This window comes from Theobroma cacao, chromosome 4 (assembly GCF_000208745.1).
Source record: "Theobroma cacao cultivar B97-61/B2 chromosome 4, Criollo_cocoa_genome_V2, whole genome shotgun sequence".
Classification (NCBI taxonomy): Eukaryota; Viridiplantae; Streptophyta; class Magnoliopsida; order Malvales; family Malvaceae; genus Theobroma; species Theobroma cacao.
The window spans coordinates 25,532,687-25,554,520 of NC_030853.1; the positions used below are offsets into that span (position 1 = coordinate 25,532,687).

General features: G+C 34.6%; 2 protein-coding genes across 2 annotated transcripts; both read right to left on the bottom strand.

Annotated features, from left to right (window-relative positions):
- Nucleotides 416-14,908, bottom strand: LOC18602604 (probable UDP-N-acetylglucosamine--peptide N-acetylglucosaminyltransferase SEC). The gene is made up of 28 exons (XM_007034098.2): nucleotides 14,551-14,908; nucleotides 12,234-12,379; nucleotides 11,834-11,932; nucleotides 11,700-11,750; nucleotides 9,975-10,091; nucleotides 9,826-9,882; nucleotides 9,002-9,121; nucleotides 7,544-7,606; nucleotides 7,374-7,452; nucleotides 6,190-6,299; nucleotides 6,041-6,094; nucleotides 5,862-5,929; nucleotides 5,665-5,767; nucleotides 5,377-5,579; nucleotides 5,198-5,294; nucleotides 3,968-4,039; nucleotides 3,770-3,846; nucleotides 3,568-3,684; nucleotides 3,400-3,484; nucleotides 3,125-3,292; nucleotides 2,738-2,848; nucleotides 2,564-2,650; nucleotides 2,343-2,470; nucleotides 2,179-2,261; nucleotides 1,953-2,058; nucleotides 1,641-1,787; nucleotides 961-1,081; nucleotides 416-795 (listed from the first exon to the last, which is right to left on the bottom strand). The coding sequence occupies exons 1-28, from the start codon at nucleotides 14,759-14,761 to the stop codon at nucleotides 682-684; spliced, it is 2,994 nt and encodes a 997-aa protein (XP_007034160.2). The 5' UTR covers nucleotides 14,762-14,908; the 3' UTR covers nucleotides 416-681.
- LOC18602605 (peptidyl-prolyl cis-trans isomerase FKBP62) lies at nucleotides 15,559-20,226 on the bottom strand. The gene is made up of 13 exons (XM_007034100.2): nucleotides 19,785-20,226; nucleotides 19,588-19,674; nucleotides 18,656-18,916; nucleotides 18,489-18,563; nucleotides 18,322-18,402; nucleotides 18,050-18,244; nucleotides 17,868-17,954; nucleotides 17,546-17,721; nucleotides 17,324-17,446; nucleotides 17,089-17,235; nucleotides 16,870-16,997; nucleotides 16,362-16,518; nucleotides 15,559-16,144 (listed from the first exon to the last, which is right to left on the bottom strand). Exons 1-13 carry the CDS (start codon nucleotides 19,984-19,986, stop codon nucleotides 16,034-16,036), a joined length of 1,830 nt encoding a protein of 609 aa, XP_007034162.2. The 5' UTR covers nucleotides 19,987-20,226; the 3' UTR covers nucleotides 15,559-16,033.

The window sequence follows — 21,834 nt, forward strand, 5'->3', positions numbered from 1 at the left end:
CTCTCCATTTCCCGCACCTCCACCATTTCCTGCCCAGCCATCCACCTATCCGCCACTATTCTCTCATGGAAGGAGAAACTTGGGTTTCAGGATCCTTTCATCAGCTTTCAAGTCTCTCCTTCCCAAGAGTTGAAAGGAAACGGTCTGATCAGCCAAGGGAGAGCTGGGGGGAAAAGGAAGAATCCACCCTAGCCAAATCTACGCAGGCCAAGCCCCCTATGGTTTGATATGAATGCTACATAATCCATGTAGCATTCTTCACCTAACTCATCTATTTCAACCCTTCATTCAAAAGCAGCAGAGAGATCACAAACCTTGGCTTCTTTTTTAAATAAGAAGAAGCCAGTATTCCAACACTAGCTGTGTCATCAGAAACTTGTTGGCATAATCAAATACCAGATAGTGGAGTTATGCATCAGAATGAAATTTCGACATAGATTGCAATCTGGCATAAAATGAGATGAGGGTTCATCAAACTTTCAGGACACAAGACAAGTAGTATAACCACATTCATGTCCTCGTTAATAAGATTTAACATAATATCTTAATCACTTAAAAGCGAATATGGATGAACAATCTCCGGCCCTAACATCTGGAGAACCTTCCTAGCCTATCATAATATCAACTTAACACAATGCTCTTTGCATTTATCTACAAAGCCGTCTTTAGCTGCACTGACGCCTATCTATCATAAGGAAATTCTTGATCACTCTCCGTCACTTTAAAGGGTTGTGGTTGATGACCTAAGCAGCATAGATTCCACATCTTAAAATATGCTCGTTCAAGGTTCCTCACCTGAATAAAAGAATTAAAAGTCAAATCTTGTTAACACTAACGAAATAGATTGTTACATGCTAAGCACAAATACAGATCCAGAGTTTGTTGAGGCAAGCTTCACTTACATGGCATGAAAAACAGAAACAAAACCTCTATAGTAAAAAAGCAAAGATAAACACTCACCCAGCGTAATGTGTCAAAAAGAGGGCAAGTCATACGGGCTTCTTTGAGTTTATTAGAAAGATCCTGGAGCTTTGGACGATTTAGAGCAAGTGAGACAGCCTTCTCTTCGTATTCTTTCAAACTTTGAATATTTTGGCAAAATTTGAAGTAGAAAAAGGCACCATCATCAGCAAGAAAGGCCATAAAGAAAAAGCAATACCATCAATTGCTTGCTTCTTAACTCAGACAAACATGCATATGGACTAGAGAATTCTGTTTGGTTGCATCACAAACTGCAAAAAATGCCCTTGCTGCTTTCCAACCCCTTCATTTTTATTTTTCTCAACCCATTTCATTTAATGAACATAGAATGTGCTAAGGCTTACAGTTAATCATGCTTAATGCTAGCCTGACAAGAATAAATTATTGGACAGGCAGGTAAACCATCCAATCATGTCAACTTTTAGCAAATATTAGACAACTCAAATTCTTCTTAATATTACCGCTCTCAGTCGCATCTTGTTTTTATTACTAATATTTGGAGTTTGTTGGCTATGAAAAAAAAAAAAGGTAATTAACCCTCCACTATATTCCACAAAGAAAGCTAGGAAAATTAATGAATAAAACAAGTAAAACTTTTCAATTCACCCTATTATTCTCAAGAAAAATGCTCTTTTCTCCTTAATTCATCAGTCACATACCAGCTGACAATCATCTCCTCCCCGACACCAGTAGCCAAACACAAGGAACCAGCAACTCTAGTCGCCATCTTGTCAAGTGGAAGGGTCACCATTGGAAGACCAGCCCATAAAACATCAGTGCCTGTTGTATGCGCATTGCATAATGGTCTAATAACAAAAACAAAAAAAAAAACAAGCATCACTACTATGAAATGGAAGCCATATATTTTACTGTGCCTAACCAAATCAAAGCTTAAGAGGACATCTAATCTACTGATCTCCCAAGTTGGGAGGAAAGACAAAGAGGTTCCAATATATAAGTTAAATATTTACGTATCAAGGAAGAGATCTGCCAAGGCACTGCGTCTTATATGTTCACTTTTCAAGGCAACATCTGTAAATATAATCTGATCCGGCCGCACACCCTGCTGAGTTGCATCTGAATCACATGAAAACCAGTTATTTTAATACTAAAGACCAATAATAAATTCAGGCATGTTTGACGGCTCAGAAAAGATAAGTAGACAATATACAGATACTGAGATACTAGAACACCTACATGTGCGAAGTCTCATCTCGCCTGCAGCTGGGAATCTAAGAAGCCAAAGAGCACTATCGGGAACACGCTTAAGAATATTGCACCTGAGTTTAATCGCAAGAAGACTGAGTAGGTAAATGAAACAAGCAAGCAGTAAAACAGGATTAAAAATGCCACAAATTTACCATGTGGTGAAAATGTCAGGATCCATCTTGTACAGCTGATTGAAACATGCAAAGATAAATTTGTCTTCTGGTAATCCATAATCAGATCTCTTAGGCAAGCACTTGGGATCCAAGACATCACGATTTTTCTAGTGACAATTGCAATGCAAAGAAAAGAATTAAAGGAACAAGACAAATCATGATGTCGAAGCACATAACAGAGACAAGGAACCATTTCTAACCTGCTTATAATCATTTACAAAGTAACAATGAGGAAGGTGAACAAGCTTCTCAGAGTAGATATGAGAAAAACGAAGAGGTGAGACGAACTGCAACAGGAAGAGCAAATTATGTGTAAAACAGAATAGAATATATTCAGAAGTATAATCTAAAGAATTCACCTATTGTTCTCTAACCTCATCAGTGACCAAATAGTGTATATATGATGCACCAGTAGTCCCAGGAAATCCCATGTAAGAAATCTGAATAGGAGCAGGTTGCATAGCAAATATCTCATTCCTTGCCCCCTGCAATATTAGATTTGAGGCAATTGAACAAAAAATAACAATAATATTAACAATTAATGGTAAAATCCTAATAAGATAACAGCTGATAGGAAAAAGAAGCATTTATAAGAGGTAGAACAGTTATCTTCACATAAATTTGGTTCACAAAGGCATTCATCTAAATTTCCACCCCATCAAGTGGAGCAAAATAAAAGCAAACAGATATTAAAGATATCATTTCTTTTCCCCAAATTTTTACGAGTTTCAGTTGAATTACCAAATAGCAAAAGTTGATACCTTCGTATAGCCATTAAGATTGACAAGAATTTGTATTTTATCCTCATTTATCATCTTTGCAATGATGTCAGAGGACATGGATGATACATCTATGAAGTGCTCTGCTTCAGACTGGATACGCAACCTCCATTCTGTTCCATCATTTGGACTCAATGCATAGCAGAATACCTGCAAACATATATTCTTAGTTCTAGCATGTATTGATAAAACATAAGAAAAAATTTGAAAAGCCAAATCAAAATTAGGGTCATACGAGAGCAGATCAATTTTCAAACCTCAACATTTTCTCTATTGTGCATGCCAAAGACTGAGCCCATGAGATGAGATAGGGGATGGTTGCCAAAATCACTACTCACATATCTGAAAACACAGTTCAAAATAAAGGACCAGAGAGAAAGAAAAATTACAGATTTACAGCAACAGAGAGAGATCTTAAAACGTACCCCACCCTTAAGCGTCCATTCCCATTCTCACTCTTCACAGGGAAGGGTGCAGGATAGTTGAAACGAGCAAGTGAATAACGAGATGCAATAACAGAGCAGTGTGCCGCATATTTACGACTATTAAAAGGAAAAAGAAATCAATCAGAAATCAAATTTGTACAGTTCAAAATGTTATTAAATCCACAAACTTCACCCAGCTTGCCTGATATCTAGTGCAAGCACTGGATCAATTGGATAGGCTATTGCATGGAAAGGCTGCACGCTAGGAATAACAGACATCTGAAGGATAAAATGAAAGCTGTCAATGCTTCTATGTGATAAATCAACTAGGAAGGGAACTCAAAGCCAGACAAAAAGCCAAAGAAATGGAAGTATTGCTTATAGCAGATTGAGTATGAACCTTAATCTGTCTCCTGAGTATGCCTTCAACCTCAATAAATTTATTCTCTCGATCCTCCCAGTCACAAACACACTGACCAAGAGAATATAATATTTATTAATTGCAAACAAACAAAAAACATCAATTGAGTTAGCCTAGGAAGCTATATCTCTATGGTGAAATATATGGACTGTTCAACCTTAAGTTTATTGATACACAGTAAACATATAAAAATGCACCTCTGGAATTTTTTTTTTTTTTGGTCATTTCACATTATCCAGGAACCATTTAATCAAATACCAACAGCCTAAAAAACATAACAAAAACAAAGCAAGATACTAGGCATAAAGTGTCTTGATCATGAACTAGGGTTTATTTTAAACCCCCCATTTCCCCATACTTTTAAATGGAAAGTACTAGATTATTACTTCCTACAACTTTAAAGACTTGGGAAAGAAAAAGTTGGGAGGTAGAAGGAATGCTCTTTAATCAACAAAACTTGTTGCTGAGCATGCTCAAGTACACTATCTGCCAATTCCAAATAAGGGCCAATAGGAATTATTCCCAATTTGTTATAATGTTCACTTAAGTTATCACTATCACCAACACGTGAGATTACAAAAAACATTACCATCTGCAAAAACGTTCAAGATTTTGCTAGCATATAATTTCTTTCATTTAGACGCTCCACAAAAAACAAGGAAAAATTTTCTATCAACTTAAATTTAACTCTAAAAATTGAAACACATATTCACATGCTCTCTTTGAAGAGGAATCATGATGAATGATTAGTCAAGTTGTAATTTTGCACGTACAAGACGATGCACTATGACACAAACCTAAGATTGCCACTTATGGCTCAAACTTGAACTAATCCTCATTTTGAAACACATATTCACATGCTTTCTTGGGACTCAAGGTGCATCGCTAGTTCTCAGGGAGATGCATGGACCTCATATTGTTTCAACTTTATTGGTACAAGATACCCACTTAATCTGAACAATAAAAGATTTCTTGAAGAATATATCGACTAAATTAATTTACCTACATTTCAGTGACCACATCAGGTAAGCTAGAGTTGAAAGACAATTTAGATAGGATCGATGTCCTTAACAGAAAACAGCATCAGCATCATTCTCTACTCCAACAAGTTTCATGATCTAGAAATTATCTACATCTAAGATGCTGAAAATCAAGCTACACTGGAACTGCAGATGTGTCCTAATTTCATTCCTTTCTGTTGGTCCATACCTGTAATGTATGTAGAAGGTTACAGGTTGCTTCTGGAAAATCAGGGCGAAGAGCCAGTGCTTGCTTGTAGCTTTTTATTGCAGCCTCAACATGTCCACTGCAAAATGTTGGAAAGCACAAACATTGACACAATAAGATTTACATAGAGGAGAAAATAGCTGCATTTAAGTATCAAATACCTGTCCTTATAAGCCGAAGCCAAATTTGCATGAGCTTCAGCCATGGCTGGCCTAATGTTAATAGCTCGTATGTAATCTTGAATGGCTTCATTTACTCTTCCACTCTCCTTATATGTGTTCCCCCGGTTGACAAGTGCATCAGCGGCCATAGGATCAATACGCAGAACTTCATTGTAACAAGATATAGCATCTGAGAGATTGCCCTGTAAAGGAAGAGATAAAAAAAAGTATAACCCCGCATCAGCATTGTGTATAAAAGTGACTGTGCAAGAAAGAAGATACACCTACCTGCTGTTTGTAAATGATTGCTAAATTGTTGAAAGGAGCAGAAAGTCCTGTTGTCACAGATAAAGTTGCCTTGTAGCATGAAGCAGCAGCAGTCAACATATTCCTACAATTAAAAATCATTATCTCACAAGGGAATCCTATTAAAACTCCAACCAACCAGAATGATTTAACAAAAGCATAATTGGTGCAGTACAAACCATTCCATATATATATTCCCAAGGTTTGTAAGTGCCTGAGGATGGTTAGGTTGCAAGGCAAGACATTGCTTCATTAAACAACAGAAATACAATTAGAATGATGTGTGAAATATATGGAAAAACATGATAAAGAAAGCAATCAATAGGACAGCAGAACAGGGTAGATAACACAAGCCTACCCTATAGCATTGTGTTGCTTCATCAACTCTTCCAGCATCTTTCAAAGCATTACCCTGATGTTAACATGTCAAGTAAGACCCACATTAGAAATCAAAAAGAATTAATAGTACTAAATTGGCAACCAATATAAAAAAATAATAGGACCAACCAAATTGTTATATGCCTCCAAAAATCCTGAGTCAAGAGCAATTGCTCTCCTATAATTGAGAATTGCCATATCCAGGTTACGCTGTTCGTAATAAATACTTGCCAAATTGCCTGCAGAAAGGTATTTATGCAAAACATCATTAGTCATAAATCAGAGAACATTGTGTAATGACACACACACTACAGCAACTTCTCTACGTCCTTTAAAGACTTGCAAAAGCCAGTTGAAATGTGCAGCTCTTAATTTGCCACTATTCAATTATTAGAGACATGTTGGCCAAAAGACAATTACGAGAGACGAGCTTGAGCAGGCACTGTATTGATGATAGAGTTCTTAATTGAATGATAGAAAGCCGAGGTTCTCTTCTACTTGTATACTACTCAGATTTTCAGAGTTAAAGACTGTTTTTTCAGTTTCAATTTAGATCAGCATAAACTGATCAGTGGATGTAAGTAATATACTGGCTTCTTTCAATTTTTTGTAGTCAACATACTTCTTGCAATCAGGGTTCACAATCCACAATTTCCTTCATTCAAGCACTCTAATCCTTCAACTAATTGCAAGTCCTTGTTGTAGTTAACTTTCCAGAAAATTACATGCCAGAGATTGTATTCTGCAATCAACCATATGCATTATGTATAAGGAAAATCTAGGTATCTCTTAAGAGTCCCTAAGTTTTGGCACTATTTTGGAACAGTAGACAACCCCATTTGTCCCTATAAATGACCTAAACAAAGCAAATTTCAACATTAACAGGTTGCTATTTATGGCTTCCAAAACCGTCTCATAATTCAGTTTTCTACTTTCAATTAAGTGCAAATCTTGTTCTTTGCTAATTCAAATATTAAACTCCATCTACTGACAACCTCTAAATAACAAATCAGCTATCTCTAAAGCCTAAAAAAACCTCTACAGAGCTGTTCAACATCATGTTCGTTTAAAGATGTTGACTTTAATCAGATGAATTTACTTTTCTGCAGAGAACCTTTATAATGCCTACACTTTTCAGTAGTTGCGTTAATATTCAATGAAAGAATGTCCAGCAATTAAGCACTAAAATCTCATCACCAAAAGTTTAAAACCCACTGACATGTTGAGAGGACCAGCTATGCTGAAGATGCATAAGTGTAATCTTAAGAGTCAATACTGTAGGACAGTCTTATACAAACTGTATTATGACTTACCATAGGCCATAGCATAATCCGGTCGGACCTGAAGAGCACGCTGATAGCATACAATAGCCTCTTGAGGCATTCCCAGAGCCTGGAAAAGGCAAAAGAACGTGTTTTTCTCCAGATACCTGTCCTGGCATTGCAGCTACCTGACCTTACTTGCATAATAGATGATAGCTTACCTTATAAACATTTCCAAGGTTTAGGTAGGCATCAAAAAATGTTGGTTTAAGTCTCACTGCTTCCTGTAAATTAATAAGCTTACTAAATCAAAATCAGCTAAAAGAGCAACAGCAAATAGGGGGATTACATCCAACAAAGAATTTGCAAAGAAGATCTACAACTTTCACTGCAGAATGACTTGGCTTATTGCATATACACATGCCTATCCAAAAACAATGTTAGTAATCAAACTAACTCGATATTCAATCTGGTACCTGAACAAAACATTTTGAGAAATGCGGTACCTAGATTATGTTGTTTTTAATCAATTTACTCCTTTATCTGAAATTTTTAGCTTGAGGTGCCAATAAGTCACTAAACCAATCATTTAGCAAGACTTGCAGATTATTTTGAACAAATTATTTCACAGCTAAGTTCGGAAAAGTCATTCTCTTTTCTATTTTTATGTCTTCTCTCTCTCTCTCTCTCTCTCTCTCTCTCTTTCTATATATATATATATATATATATATATATATATATATATTATTTTTTCTGCTTAAAAGCAGAAAACTCTATTCTTTTTGGAGAATAATCAACCACCATTGTTCCAAGATTAGAGTTTTTAGGCCTCAACTTTAACTGAACAAGTTAATTTTGTTTCTAGCTAGTAAAATTATGTGATTGATATTATTAAACCATAGATGCACTTTGAATACAACCAAACAAAAAAAAAAATACAAAAGAAACTTGATTTCCTTTCTGAGTTTTTTTTTCTCCTTTTGCTTACAAGATCTATGTCTGCTATCTTTTTGTTTCATCCTGATTACACCATCCTCTAATTTTTCTTAAAGAACCACTTGCTTTCTCTTTGATCCCCTACCTGAGCTCTTAGTCTTTTGTTATCTAGATTCAGTTCCAATCTTGCAAATAGTAGGTAAAAACGCTGGCCAAGTCAAAAGGCAAGTGATAATGACTCTCATTTCCAGATTGACCTTAATTCTGAATCCTAAACTCAATCCTGAGTAAGGTGGGCTGATTTTTTGTTTCTTGCACAAGGATCAGAATCTATTCTAAAGCCCAGAATAAGAAGCTACAGATCCAATCATTATCCTAATGATATTTTTTCCCCCATTGTGATGCTGTCTCTTTTGCTTTATGCTTATGCGGTTGAAAATTTTCAAAACGTCGATGAAGCAATTAGAATTTTTCAACTGATATAAAACTTGGTAGCCATTATCTATATGGACAGATCACAACTCTACCAGCTGCTTGGATTGTAAAAGTATAAATTACACAAAAAAATATGAAAGGGTTGTAACAATTATTTTCTTTTATGAGCTGCAACAATCACTAATTCTTACAGTAGTGATGTGTAGGCACATATTCATATACGCACATGAGCCGACACAAACATGCATACTATGTTGCTAAGAAAGCACATTCAACTGGTACCAATCATTAAAATATGGAACACATACCTTATAGTATTGAAGTGCCCTGTTAAGATCCCCAGCTTCCATGAAAAGCCCAGCAAGATTAGACCATGCAATTGCGAAATTGGGTTGTATACGAAGAGCCTCAAGGTAGCAACTGTAAGCCTATAAGTGGAATTAATTGAAGGATTAGACAGGAGATAAAGAACAAACCAAACAACATAAGTCATGCACGACACTGCTCTGCACTGTTGACATCCAAGAAACAAAAGAAAAGTGCACAAGATAAACAGATTAACACAAAAGAGTGGAAATTTCCAAAAGGCCTTAAAAATCTACTTCATGTCAGCTAGGGTTCCAAGCATTTCAATCTTTCAACAGGCAGGACCAACTCACAATGACCAACAAAAAATCAGTAGTGGCATCACACCTTTTAACATGAACCTAAAAACGATCTAAATCTTTCTCAAGAAAGAGTCCTACTTCCTGTAGCAAGAACTTGCACCCAAATCAGTTCAGGAGTTCAATAAGAATTACTTAATTGGAAAAAGCTGCAAACAGCACTACACTGCATTCCAAGCAACATGAATAGGTAATTATATATTGAAATAAAATTTCTGTAGCAGATATGACTTCAAACTCCTTAAACCAGCATGGAAGTCTAAACAAAATTGACAGAAGAGTTTAATACTCATGATCAAGTCATATGATATTTAGTTTATTACCCAGACAGCCACCACTCAACAAAAACCAAGATGTGAAATATAGGCCAGACACTAAGCAGCTTGAGCACCTCAAAATAAACAGCATCAAACTAAAAATGACAGGGAAAGAGATGATATGATCAAGATGATTTGAGCTCGCCTTACCTCTTGCACAAAACCTTGAATTTTCATTAAATTGCCAAGGTTACTATGAGCATCAACCTGCATCAATAAGCAAAACTCCATAGCAATCTCAAAGAATCTTCAGCTGTTTATGAGGAAAGAGGACAGAGAAAAAACAAATAAGGATGTACCAAACGGGGATTTAATGCAAGCGCCTGGCGACAACACTGGGCTGCCTCATTAAGCCTCCCTTTCCGCATGTATGCACTAGCTAGATTTGACCATGCATCAGCAAAATTCGGTCGAAGCTTCAAAATGAAAATTCAAACCAACAGTGAAAAACTCACTAAGGGTAACCAATAGCAAACACTACCATTATGCAATAAAAGCCTTGCTCATGAGATTGCTGATCTTAGCTATTCTAAAGAAATTTTGAGGGCTAATGACAAACAAATAAGTTCAGCAACATTTGATCCATTAAGTTTTACATGACATAATAGTTGATAATATTACAGCGTACTTTCAACCGTTAATAAAATTCACTCATCGATATATGTAAAAGTTTATGAATCATACATACTTTTTATCAGTTCAAATAAGAAAAATAAAAAAACAAACTACCTATTCTATCAACCAAATCAACATTTAAAAGAGAGGGATGATGCACCAATAGCTTGTTACATAAATTTTATGATCTTAACCTCTTTGGAAGAAAAAGGCAAAAGCCATGGCTCTTTCATCAAATGAAGAAGTTCTTTTGGTCCCAAGGAAAGTGACCTTTGTATTAGGATGTTATTAATAAAAGAGATTTATCAATTTTAATTAGGCCACCCAAAAGCACTGTAAACATATCTTATTAATGATTGAAAGAAAAAAAGATAAAGATAAAACTCTAGAATGCCCCATATAATCAATCTTATGCTCGTAGCCACAATTCAAAAACAAGTAAGCATAATTGAGAAGTAAATATGCACACGTTTTATCAGTTGCTCCCCCATGGTCAATGACATGCATTACAAATTACAATAATCTATTTACAATTAAACAACTAATGACAATCCAAACCCGAACATCTTCTTGTCCCATTCTAAACCATAAGTTGTTCCTCAGTAATCAAAAGAAAATGTAAATATTTACATATAAGTTTTATAAAAAGCACAACAATAATTGGGCTTTGGTATACTAGTTTTGATGATATTACTTCTTCGAAATGTAACAGTATCTTAATAACAACTTCTCCTACAAGTTATATCCACGTACAAAGAGTTACAAATGAACTTTTTGCTATTTATACAGACTTAAGATCCAGATGTCCTGGTTTGTCAATCCAAAAAATGGTTGGCTTAAAAAAGAACTGACCAAAACTGCACTTGGACACCAGAAAAGGCTATCCAAGTTGTCCTTTTACCCCAAATATAATGAAGTCAGTCAGAAGAATTGCACCTGAGACTACTGTCAAAGGCTAAAACAAGGTAGTTCTACAAATCTAGGCCACATAACATAAAAACCACTAAAAGCATCTATTCACCCTCTTTCCCAAAGGGATTTCCACATGTATGCATACATATAAATAAATGGACCATTGATAGGTTGCTTTCCCATGATGAAATCTCAGAAGAAAGTTTCAGATATATTCTCTTGGTCCTGGTATGATAATATAAAGGTTCTAAATGCTATAAACAATTCCTCTTACCACAACATGATAACTGCCAGTTACCACATTATTTTGTTATCAAAGCTCGGGAAAAATTAAATCTAAAGTGGAACTGATAAAAGACAGATGAAAATAAAAATAAAAATAAAAAGAACCAAGATTTTGAATATTAAATTCTTATTTCAAAATGCTTCCAATTAGAAAAGATAATGAACGCATGATGAGGCCACTGAAGCAAACACGTTAACCGCTGAATACTGACCTCGATAGCAAACAAATAATACCGGATTGCAGCATCAATATTGCCTTTCTCCTGCAGCAGAAAAAATTAGTAACACATATACCACCCGCAAAGGACAACAAATTGAAAAGTAGCTACAATCACTCAGAAAATACCTTCCAAGCATTTGCCATATTTCCATAGCACTCAGCAAATTGTGGATCAATTCTAAGAGCTTCTTCATTCTTTGCAATGCATTGATCATAATTATGCAACTGAAAGAAACAAAGTGTTCACTATCAGAAGCATTTAAAGCTCCTCCCTAATCGAAATAAAGCATTTTCAAAATCTATTTAAAAGCTAAAACGAAAATTTTTTTCATGATAAAAAAAGAACACCAGAAAATTTCGGAACAAGGGGTGCAGCCTGCAGAGTTAATAGTTAAAGAAATTACCAGAAAAATTCAACCATTCATGGCAATAAATCATATGAGCAAATATATTTGTGGTGATAAGTACAAATAATACAAGACAGAAATAAAATAAAAAATAAAAAACAAAAAACTTGTGAAACAACCTGATAATGAATTGCACCCAGGAGAAGCAAATTATCAGTACGATGTGGGTTCCTCTCATAGACTGCATTGCTGTGTTCTAAAGCATGCTTGTAGTTCCCAGCCTTGTACTTTTGATGAGCAAGGGCCATGAGTGTGTCATCATCAACTGAAATGCATAAAAGAGATTCCTTCAGTACTCCTAAAAAAAGAACACACCTCCCTACCTCAATTACACTTCACTCAAAAAATGTGAGAAAGAAAAAAAGACAAGGAGTCAAAAAAAAAAAATTGAAATGTTAGCAAGTTCTTCCAGATAGACATGAAGATTGCAGTCGCCACACCCTCAAGCAGAATGAAATGATGTCAATGGCGCATGGCACACTCTAGGCACCAGGACCCTTACGTCGCCTGAGGCGCAAAGCACAAAAAAAGCACTCTCCCAAGTGAAGCAGTGCAGTAACTTTTCAAAGCACTGTATTTAATAAGCTTTAAATTCATGATTTTGCTAATAGAACATTGAGGAGTTGACTCCATTCCATTGTTTATGTGTTCCAAAGATTAATAATTATCATAATTAACTAAAGACATCATAATTCTAGTAAAGAGAGCTAAAATTATCCTTTCTGACAATTAAAAGAAAATATGATAAAAGTAATCAAAACTAAAGAAACCAATGTACATTTAATTCAGGACGTCAGTCACACTTTTTTTTGGCTTTTTCCTTAAAAAAAGTGCACCTAGGCACAAAAGGCATGTGCCCATAAAAGGCACCTCACCGAAGGTGTGCAAGGGCTTTACTTGATTTACACTGCACCTAGGATCATGCCTGGACAACAATGGCAGAATCTATGTGCCACCAATTTAAGTCAACATTTTACTGCCAGTAGTAGACAGTATGTGGTAGCACATTTAGTTTACACTAGAAACCTGCCATGTCTGCCCCTGTTAACTTTCTTCTCCTCTAACCGCAGTATATGTCAACAAACAAGGTGAAAGACAAAAAGGTCCTCCCTTATCTTACTAGCATTATTTTAGCAATAGTCAATTAATGACTTGTGTTATACTAAAGCACGTAGTTAATATATGCAATGGATGTGATTCTAATATTTGATCACTATCCTACCCAGGCCAAATGAGCTACCTTATCATGGAATGACTAAATCTTCAACCACTAATCAACCTGAACCCTGAGACTTATACAGGTCCTGATTTAAATAAATCATTAGCGCCAAAAACTTATAAAGTTTCAGAATTTCCATATTTTGTAATTGGTTTAAATTAAAGACGTAGGATGGCGGTGATTCCATCATGAAAAGAGGCATCGCTTAAATTTGTGAACTGAAAAGAGCCCTATCTCACTATTCTGGCATCACATCTGTGTTCAACTTTCATTTTCTAATCGCTATTCTCTGTCATTCATCTAGTTCTTGCCACATGATAGGCTAGTCATGTTACCTTGTGAAATCTAAAAGTTATTTCTGGATAGAAATGTCCCCTATCCATTAAAAGCGGAAACAGGGGGTGCAATCTCTATAAGGCTAATTTTAACACAAGAATTCCTCAATTAATTGTACGAAAAGTGGAAGCTTGCCAGGGACAGCTGCATGAAAAGGCCCAATCTAATTGATGAACATAGAGTGTTTAACTCAGGATGTCATTTCAAGATCAGGATATACAAGTTTCTAATTTCAAAAGACCATACCAACCATAGGTGGATTACACAACCATTGCTATAACAGAACCTACATGAACATAAATATCTCTGTACATGTATCTGAAATAATAGCAGACCATTCACAAATCCTAAAACAGAAATAACTTTAAAAGAAAAACAGCCTAATTAAGTCTCTTCATCGTTGTTAATTTTACTACTTGCTTCCTAACAGTTACTAAACAGTAAAAGCAAATTCATCTTTGATTACAAATAAGCACATGGCTAAAATGCGACATACATTCACCTATAATTGTACCATCTAAATGTAAAATTAATCATTTTGCTATTCTCAAATTTTAAAGTTACAAAAAATATTATACTATTTTCTTTTGATATCTCTAAATACACGTTTATGTTTTCCTTTCAGAAGTGAAACACAAGTAGGCAAAAGTAATAGCCAACGGAAGAGTAAAATTATTTACAAATCGAACGCCCAAAACCGAGAATTATTTTCTCTCCAGAATATTCTTTTAAGGGAAAATTTAGAAACACAATCACATGTAAATATATCAGTAAATCTTTTAACAGGAATCTAAAAGAGTGACATTGAGGTCAAAACCCTAGAACTGGAAAACAAAATAAATTCCAAAAAGAAAAGCATGAAAAAATCGCACAAAATAAACCTTCATGGGAGTCCAAACCCTGAGAGGGCTTGAGATTAACCAAAGCAGAAGAAGAAGAAGCAGCAGCAACGGCGCCTCCAAAATCAGAGTGCAGACTCAGTGAGTCATCGTTGTATGGAACCAATTGAACCTGTTGCTGCTGTAGTTGTTGTTGAAGCTGCTGGCTATGATGGTACTGTTGCAGCCGAGGATCGCTCTGCAAGGAGAGCATTTTTCCCTGCTTGGATCACAAGAAAACCTATTTTTCTCTAGAAAAAGGAAAAGAAAGGGAGAGAAATTTTTGATTTTTTCTCGAGAAAATTCTGATTTTAGGAGAACCCCCGCTTTTCCGTTGTACTGTCTCCTTACGTCTGTTATCAAAAGCGACTACTCAGACCGTTAAACGTCGAGCTTCTTTTTGTTCGGTATTTATCACGTGTGACCTATCTTCACTCATTGTTAGACTGGATATCCCATGGATTGTCACCCACGTGGCGGATGATGATATCCTGCATATCTAAAGAGGTAATTGGTGATTTCGAGAAGGGGTTTGGTGTTTTGTGACAATAGAATGGGTTGTAGGGGATTTGAAGTTGTCCAGCGTTTTGGGTAAAAGCACACGCGTGTTGGAGGTACACTTGTCGAAAGACTCGTGCATGGACATGGAGTGGATAATTACACTCGTTAGGTCATCTGAGAAAATCTGCCGGGCAAAGAGTCCAGTACTCATGGGCCGACGGGCCGGATAGGATCCAGCATGGCCCATCTGCCTTTAGGACTTGATTATTCATCCCAACACCACCTTAGCAATATTATAAACCTTTTTTTTTAAATAAAAAAAAATTAAACTTTACTCTTTAAATAAGGATGTCTTCAACTAAAAATTAAAGTATGAAAAACACCTGCAAAAATATTTTGGAAGATTTTGCATCTATCGTTTGTAATCAAGCCTATAAAAATTATATACCTGATAATGGGCAAATGGTAAATACTAAATAATCCGAAAATAGGAATGATGCAAATAGAATATCGAAAAAATATGGCTTTTGAAATCGATTTTCATTTCTAAATCTTGCCATACTTGGTGTTTGGTCCCTTCTTTACGATAACATTATCCTTGCAAGAATTGTTGCTTGTGTAACCTTCATAAGGAAAACATGCCCAGGCGATTATGCAAGCAATGCAAGCATTCACCTTTGGGCGTCCGGACTTGTTGAGGCCTTCAGGGTAGATTCACCGCCGATTGTGAACATAGAGCAACTTCAATATCTTAATACAATGAGATGTCAAGTTACAATGTCAATCACATGAAACTACATTCTTTCAAATGAAGAGGAAACATTTTCCTCAAGATAAACCACAATGTCATATCCTCAAATTCGGATGTTAGGCTAGCACCACAATTTATATATCTAGTACAGTTATCATCTTTGACTTGAACATCTTATACATGATTTCTACTTATGTTCAACTGCAAATACAACATGCACCCAAGGCACGAAGCTTACATAACCACGTGATCCACAAGGGGATCTGACCATTTTTGCCATGTTAAGATTGTGATCATGGAGAGTATCAGACAGAGGCAAACCAAAATAACCAGCAATCTGCAAACCTGCTTAGAGTTCAAAGAAACAAGATTTCTTTATTAGATGCATTAGAAGAACTTCATCATACATGACCTTTCACACTTAACTGATTAGCACTATCTTAAGCTTTACTATTAATTTTAGGACAAGCACTCTGCCTTCACTCTTCTATAACATTGAGAAGGAAAAAAGGGGAAAGGGATCCAGGAGAATAAAGGGGGATTGGGGCAAATGCTATCATGCCTTGCTGTCAATGGCCATGGGTGTTGGCCCCCGTTTTGCTGCCTTTGCTTGCTCTAATTTGTTCATCTTTGCAAAAATGTTGCCATAAAATTGTGCATCCTTCTTGTTGTACTCCCTGATTTTCTCCTTTAGGACTCGGTACTCCAGTTTCACATCCCTAGTATCAACACAAACATAAGTTTAACTCCAACTGCAATCACATAAATTGGAATAAAACAACTTACTGATGAAAACATGATGCCAAAGATGCTGCATCTGGATTTCTATCCTAATTGTACTTTTCACTATAGTTTTCTAGTCCTTCTTGGTAACCTTATTCAAATTCAAGTCAGCCCTTGATTACTTCCCAACTGCAGCAAAACACACATTCACCTAGAACATTTCTACAAGATATGTTCTCCGGCTCACATATGCCACAATAGAAGGTAGGATGTACTGACTATAGCTAAGATAAATCACAAAAGCAACCACATTCAAATACAGCCAACAGTTTGCAGTAGGGAAATACCTGTTATCAGGGTCAATCTCCAAAGCCTTTTTGATATCCACCCCCGCCAAATCCAAATCAACAATTTGAATATATGCTTGAGCCCTCCTGTATAGTGCTTTCACGTTCTTATTATCAAGTTCCAACACCTATAAAATTACACATGCCTAACTGTCAGCACAAGTGAATCGATATTTACACTTTGTCAAGACAAAATCCATATGCCATTAAAGCTACAACCTTAGTACACAGCTTCTCAGCCTCCTTGTAATCTTTAAGTTTCAACTTGCAAGCTGCATTGTTAAGATTGCAAGTTATTTTTAGCAACTTAGTTTGCTGCTTCTCCTCATCACTGAAAGAAGAGTCATACTCTATGAACTTAACAGCCTGCACATTGTTGCCAAAGAGTCAACTCACAAGTAAAATAAGTCTCAAGAATTTTATAAATGGGAAAGTGCATGGTCCATAACTATACCTTCTCATATCTTTTTGATGCTCTTTCATATTTACCAGTCTTATATAATGCATTCCCTTCTTCTTTCTTTTTCCCTGCAGCTTCAATCTTTTCCTGTGTGTTCATATCCCAAGATTCTTTCTCCTGCAATCAATCATTAACTTATTAGACTGTAAGCAACACAACACCCATAGGCAGCGGAGAAATGTACTACAGGGTTACAAGGTGAATATACACACTAACCTTCACAAATGAGACCATTTCAACCTCATAATACACAGTTGCGTTTGCAGGAACAACAGCCAATTCTTGCTGTGATTCAGATGAACCAAAAGCATATTCTGGCTGAATAGTGATAAGTGCATGTTCTCCTCTCTTCATCATCTTCACAGCTCTATCAAGACCATCAATTACTTGTTCTGTCACAAATGTCATCCATATTAGAAACAACTTTAGACTCAAACTAAGTATGAAACTAAGTGCGCCTTTGTACACGAGATCTTATTGAGAGGGAAAGATAAGAAAAAGTGTCCAAAACGAACCCTAATGCCAAAACCATGATTACCTTCATCTATTTTGAACTCAAAGGGCTCCTCATCATGACCTTTCTTCACAAAGATCTTCCCATCCTGAAGCTTCCCAATTAATTTCACTAGCAAAGAATGCAAATAACAGTTATGAATACGTTGACAAATCATTGAAATAATTATAGACTATAATGAAAAGTAATGTTCCCAGACATCTTACCATGAACCACTGTCCCATCGTTTGGTCGGTCATAACCCTCTCCCTCCTTCAAGATCTTCTTCATGACCTTCCTGTCCTTTGTGACATCAGAAACATTCTTCCAAGACACCACCTCAAGAGTTATATGAAGGGTAGCGTTTGGAGGAACAGCACCTTCATTGGCCACTGCTGGCCTACCATCCTCACCAAATGCATCTGAAAATGCAAACAGGAATCAGTTAGGTTTCATAGTGTGCCATAACCAATACAAAGCATAAAGGAATTTGACTTACATTGTGGTTTCACTGTCAACAGGACTTTCTCCCCTTTCTTCATTGTTTTTACTGCCTTTGCTAAGGCAGGGCAGAAATAGCCTGGAACAAATTTCAATGTCATACTTAAGCTTGCAGAATTGATTTAAGATAAGTGAGAACACATAATAAAAAGGAATCACACATACCATCTCCCACAGTGAACTCGACCCCATCAGATTTCGAAATGAGTGTGCCATCTTCTAAACAAGCTTCATATTTAACTGTCATAAATACAAGAAAATCACTGTAATCAAACAGTCACATAAAAATTTGAATTTTGTAAGCAGCAAAAGGTGATGAATTAATAACATACCGAATACTTCATCCAGATCTTTTGGATTTTCCAATTTCTCCCCTTCAACAAGTATTTTCTTGAAGATTCCTCCATCTTTGCATATGTCCTTGACACTATTCCAAGAAACCAACTCCACATCAAATTGAAGAGTTGCGTTAGGAGGAATAGTTGGAGGTGATCCAGATTCCCCATACGCCAGCTCAGAAGGTATTGTGAAAATGGCATTTTCACCCTTCTTCATTGTTTTGATACCCTTATCCCAGCCCTTTATTACTTGTCCTGCAATTTAAGTACAAGAAAGAAGTAAGCATTTGCAATTCATGCAGGTACAAATAAATAATTAACTACCAAAATAGTCAACTAAAATATAAATAAAGAAAATTCGTTAGTTTCTTAAATAACATAGCTCCCTCCAATGCTTCAATGAAATACTTCCACATATCGTACCAGACAATAATCTATTCTTATCGAAGAAAGCTTTACATATTAGACACGAAAAACTTTTAAAAATGAACACTTATCTTAAATACATAAGTATTTTCAGATTTTATTAGAAAAATTGTAAAATTTATGCCACAAGTTTTTTAGGAAACAAACATTTATTAAATTTATTTCCCATATCATCCAACTTATTTTTTATGATTAGAAAATTCATCAAACCTTACAAAGTTCGATAAACTCTTTTTATCAAAAGGGAAAGTTGCAAGGATTATTCAAAAATGTTGGGCAATTCAAAATATAAGGTCAGCATCTTATCAATATAATTTTACAAGAATAGATACAAAAATATTTGACCAAATACTAAAACATCAAAACTTTAATTTTCAGAAACTGATAAAGTATTAACTATTAAGAGTTAAACCAGTTTCAATAGAGAGGTAACTAATTTCAACAAGAAACGAAGCCAAATATTTTACCTAAAACCTAATAAGATAAATAAAATCATTTACCTAGGCCAAGCTTGAACTTAAAAGTACTCCCTTTGTCTCGACTGGAATCAAATTTAGTTCCATCAAGCAAAGTCCCAGTGTAATGCACTGCAATGAATCAAAATCAACAAATCCATCAACTCAAAATACCCAAAATTAAAAAAATAAAAAACTAACAAACAAATCAATCCGTGAAGGATGATGAAGAAAACAATTACCTTCAACTTCATCACCATTATCGGGAGTCTCCCATCCTTCGCCTTCCTTAACCAGTTTTTTCTTCAGACCATTTTTTCCAATCTCTTTCTCCTCACCGACTTTGAGAATTGGGTCAATTGGGTCAACTGGTTCATTTTCTAGGTTGTTCATCTCGTCTTCTTCCATGTCGCTTGCTGTTGGGACCTCAAAATCGTCTTCCATAAATGAAATGGGCTAAAGTAAGCTGAAAGAAAATGTGAGAATTGAGGATTTCTAAGAAGGAAATGGCAAATGCTAGAAGGTTTTTTGGCATGCTGATTGATGCGAGAAAGTGAACTGAGTCTTGGGGAATTTAAAGTAGACGTGTAGATGGAGAGAACTAGGGAGTGTAGACTCTAGAGAGTTCTAAAAGCTAACAGACTGAAGAGGGTTCCAGAATTCCCCCTCCTTTTTTAGAGCGTTTGACGTTGTCCTTGAGATCTTCGCGCTTCTATTTGGGCCTCCAGGATCCGCTGATGAGTTGGTTTTTTTTTTTTTTTTAAATTTCAGCCCAAGTAACACTATTTAAATAATTTAATTATATTTATATATTATTAAGTTATTGATGAAATTTTATAAATAGAATAAGAATATTATCGCACGTTTTTTAATAATCATTATCTTTAAATATATCTTTATAATATGTAATAATTCTTTAATTTTATTGATAAATTAATTTTTTACTAACAATTTATGAAATATAAAATAATAATTCTTTTATATATATATTAATTTGAAATTAAGATTACATGATGAAAACAGTTATATCTTATTAGATAAGTCACCTTTTTTATTTCTCACTTATAATACTCAAATAAATATTAATAATTGATTAATTATAATTACTTAAAATGATACTTGTTATTTTATATCTACATGATGTTAATGTATAAGATAAAAAATGTTATATGGTCATTTTATCATGTCACTTTATTATCAATTATGATTAAGTTAATCATTAGTGATAAAGAATTTTTTTAATTTAAAATAAAAATATAAAAATTTATTTAAATTAAAATAAAAAAATATTTGATTAAATTTAATAAAAGTATAAAGGTTTATTTAATTTTTTAAAATAATTTAAGAATTTTTTAGACTAAAAACTTCAAATTAAAATATCACTGGTAGCTTTTTCGAAAAATAAAATCTAATATAACCATAATTATCAATGATTCACTATAAATATATTTTTTAACTTATCATATTAATTATCAATATTAGAGTTAATAAAAAAATTTGTTTTTAGAATAGAATATTAACAAGTATTTCAGTTAGCAAAACATTGATTTTTGTTCCTTCTTTTTAATGTATTCAGAAATATCAGATTAAATTCCTCAAAGAAAAAAAAAAGAAATATCACATTAATTATAACTCAAGCTACGTTGTCATGGGTGAAAAACTGTTATTGATTATTTTAATATAACAATGCCACAAAAAAACTGTTATCGAAATAATTAAAAGCATGTTCTTAAATGGTGTTTATTAAATACATGTATTAAGAAAAAACTAAATCATGTACTACTGCAAAATTTTAATTATTTATTAACCAAATATATAAATATGATTTTCCATTTTGTTATTCATTGTGAAATTTTATGAATTTTGTCTTCCTTTTATTTTATTCATTATATATCTATCTTAATTATAAGAAGTTTGCTTCTTAATTTATCATTTAATTTACCTATTACATTGTTATATCTTTTAATTGTATTAGAATTCTACCTATTTATTTTTATTTATCAATTAAATACCTAATAGAATATAAGATCTTTATCAAAACCTCACTCTACCCTCACATATTACTTTTTTTTTCGTATATGACAATTTGCATTCCAATAAAGATGGGAAGATAGGGACAAAGAAAGTTGTGGAGCTTAGTGGTTATTGAAAAATTAATTGATATGAAATGTATGTGCATTTAATTTTTTTTCTTGTCATAATGTTTTAAAAAAAGTTTTTAAATTATTTAAGAACATTTAAACAAATTTTTATTTTTTTATTGTTTTCAATTAAAATTTTATATTTTTATTT